We start from the raw sequence: 3,454 nt of genomic DNA, 5'->3' as shown, positions 1-3,454 counted from the left end.
GACCTTTTCATTGCACAACAAACATAGAAAACAACATGGACCCACCGGCCCATCCCAGACCACTTTTACTTTTAATATAAATCGACTTGAGTACATTTTCTTATAAGAAAATAACATTATTCGTCACGCGGGTTAAATATCGCGCGTCTTAAGCCTAGTTGGTATTTTGCGCACGCGTTCTTCATGCACTTTAATCTTCGCTACATCTGGCTCTCAACTGAATCCGATTTTATGTACTCAACTATTAATACAAAAGCCCAAAAAGCAGAAAACCACTGCACTGAAAATGAAGAGAATCTTAATCCTTGTGCCCATTGTTTGTCAATCCCCACCCATCTATTTATATCGATCTTGCTTCCTCCCTCTTCCCTCATCTCTTCTTCTTCTTCTTCTTCTTTCTGGTATCCTCTAAGCGCTTTTAAACAATGAGTTCTGAAGCTGTGCATTATCCCATGGCTGCCACCACATTCACCTTCTTGTTCTTCTCCTTCACGGGTCCTCTTCTCCTTCTTTCCTTCCTTGTCTTCGGCTTCAGAATCAAGCCCTGGTGTAGCTGTCACACTTGCAGAACCTACCTGACCATGAGCTGGGCCGATCAGTTTAACAATCTCGCATAAATCGACTTGAGTACATTTTCTTATAAGAAAATAACATTATTCGTCACGCGGGTTAAATATCGCGCGTCTTAAGCCTAGTTGGTATTTTGCGCACGCGTTCTTCATGCACTTTAATCTTCGCTACATCTGGCTCTCAACTGAATCCGATTTTATGTACTCAACTATTAATACAAAAGCCCAAAAAGCAGAAAACCACTGCACTGAAAATGAAGAGAATCTTAATCCTTGTGCCCATTGTTTGTCAATCCACCCATCTATTTATATCGATCTTGCTTCCTCCCTCTTCCCTCATCTCTTCTTCTTCTTCTTCTTCTTTCTGGTATCCTCTAAGCGCTTTTAAACAATGAGTTCTGAAGCTGTGCATTATCCCATGGCTGCCACCACATTCACCTTCTTGTTCTTCTCCTTCACGGTCCTCTTCTCCTTCTTTTCCTTCCTTGTCTTCGTCTTCAGAATCAAGCCCTGGTGTAGCTGTCACACTTGCAGAACCTACCTGACCATGAGCTGGGCCGATCAGTTTAACAATCTCGCCGATTGGTACACTCACCTTCTTCGCAGGTCACCCACTGCTTCCATCCACATACACGTTCTCGGCAACATCATAACCGCCGATCCTAAACGTCGAGTACATCCTCAAGACCCGATTCGATAACTACCCGAAAGGCAAGCCTTTTTCCACAATCCTCGGCGATCTCTTGGGCCGTGGAATCTTCAACGTCGACGGTGAAGCCTGGAAGTTCCAGCGCAAAATGGCAAGCCTTGAGCTCGGAAGCGTCGCGATTAGGTCCTACGCGCTTGAGGTGGTCACGGACGAGATCCGATCGAGGCTGATTCCCATCCTTAATCAAATCGACGGCGTTTTCGACTTACAAGACATATTTCGTCGGTTCTCCTTCGACAGCATTTGCATATTCTCGTTCGGTTTGGACCCGGGTTGTCTCAAGTCGTCCCTTCCCGTATCGAACCTCGCAGTGGCGTTCGACGATGCCTCCAAGCTTTCGGCGGAGCGGGCGATGATGGCGTCGCCAATAATATGGAAGATGAAACGGCTTTTCAATATAGGATCTGAGAAGAAATTAAAGGAAGCAATTAAAGTGGTGAGTGATTTGGCGAACGCGCGAGACAGGTCCTTCGACGCGCAAAGACCTTCTTTCGAGGTTCATGAGCTTGGTCAACGACGACAAGTATCTCCGAGACATCGTCGTTAGTTTTCTTTTGGCAGGTCGTGACACGGTGGCTGCCGCATTGACCTGTTTTTTTTGGTTGTTGTCAAAAAATCCTCGAGTTGAATCTCTAATCCGGGAAGAGTTGGACCGGGGTATGGGACCGGCCCAGGAGGTTGTGCGCTTCGACCAATTGCGTGACATGCATTACCTGAACGCAGCGGTCCACGAGAGCATGAGGCTATACCCGCCGGTTCAGTTCGACTCAAAGTTCGCTCTACAGGACGACGTGTTACCGGACGGTACTTTTGTGAGGAAGGGCACAAGAGTTACGTACCATCCCTATGCAATGGGGTCGGATGGAGCGGATATGGGGCACCGATTGTCTCGAGTTCAAGCCAGAGAGGTGGTTGCGAGATGGCGTCTTCGTGCCCGAGTGCCCATTCAAGTACCCGGTTTTTCAGGCCGGTGTGAGGATTTGTTTGGGGAAGGAGATGGCTCTGATGGAGATGAGGTCTATAACAGCTGCGTTGGTCCGAAGGTTTGATATCCGGCCGGTCATGAAAACAAACTCGTCAGAGCCCCGGTTCATCCCGGGTCTCACCGCCACCGTGAGAGGCGGCATGCCGGCTCAAGTGAGCGAAAGAAGACGGTGATACGCTGCTGCTGTACTGATTTCAGGAGCGAGAGTAACCAAAAAGCAGTGGTTCATCTCATGCAATTTAATGTTCTGCGGAAAGAGACGCATTTTGCTGACTTCAGAAGTGAAGTTAATTAGTTTAGTGCACGTGAATTAACACGCATATGGTGTAGGTGAGACAGTTAGAGGGAAGAAAGATGAAACCAAATAATGTAAATAATCTTGTGGTAGAAACGAGAGCAGCTTCTTCATTCTGAGATGGTCATCGTACTCATCCTGGGAGATGATTTTGGTTGCAAATTAAATTTGGATGGCTCGCGTAAATTGAAGAGAGACCACGTACGTAACGTGTCCAAAATCATCTGTCTCTCAACTAGGGCCCTCAATTTTATCAAATTAATGCTCACAAAAAATTAACCTAGCCAAAATACTGAAAGTCGAACCTATCGTTAAATTGATGAAGATACAAGTTCATAGGTTAACGATCACATACCGTATCCATCTTTAAATATAAGCAAGTTGATCCGCTCTTACAAGTATGAGATATAGTAATAAATTCAGAGTATTCTAATTCAAAGATAAAAAAAAATGGTGATATTTGTTATTTAAGAAAATAAATTAGAATTTTTAAAAAATATTTAATAATTAAATAAAGTAAATAAATAAGAAAATTGATAAAAGCGACGAGAACGATGAACCAATTAATCAGATAAGCACTAGAGATGGATTATTCTTATTCAGTTAATTATATTTCCTTCTTTTACGGTGACAATAATTTTTAAGGTGTCTTAATTACCTTTAGTATATTATGATGTATTTAATTAAAGTTAAATCTTGCTCTTACTAAATTAATTACCTAACTAAATCATGAAACTATGATCTAAGTCACCACAAACTCTTAAATTATATTTAATTTAGTTATATGCATCTATCTCTCTGGCTTTAGATAAGTTTTTCACCTTGCAATTCATCAAACTGCCAACAAGCAAACTATGTATAAAAGCAAACATAAAACATGAATTTCATGGACAAAA

The 3,454-nt window shown here is 43.0% G+C and overlaps 1 protein-coding gene across 1 annotated transcript; it reads left to right on the top strand.

The window, feature by feature from the left end:
- Positions 1–700: 700 nt before the first annotated feature.
- Positions 701–2,671, top strand: LOC129314304 (cytochrome P450 94C1-like). The gene is given in 4 exon segments (XM_054957709.1): positions 701–1,232; positions 1,234–1,731; positions 1,733–2,132; positions 2,134–2,671. Coding segments are annotated over 4 exon segments (1,473 nt in total). The 5' UTR covers positions 701–960; the 3' UTR covers positions 2,437–2,671.
- Positions 2,672–3,454: the final 783 nt, after the last annotated feature.

The sequence above is a fragment of the Prosopis cineraria genome, unplaced genomic scaffold (genome assembly GCF_029017545.1).
Source record: "Prosopis cineraria cultivar Desert tree isolate PC_DT_omini unplaced genomic scaffold, ASM2901754v1 PC6, whole genome shotgun sequence".
NCBI classification, from domain to species: domain Eukaryota; kingdom Viridiplantae; phylum Streptophyta; class Magnoliopsida; order Fabales; family Fabaceae; genus Prosopis; species Prosopis cineraria.
The sequence above is the reverse complement of the archived record's forward strand: the minus strand, read 5'-3'. Positions and strand labels throughout refer to the sequence as shown.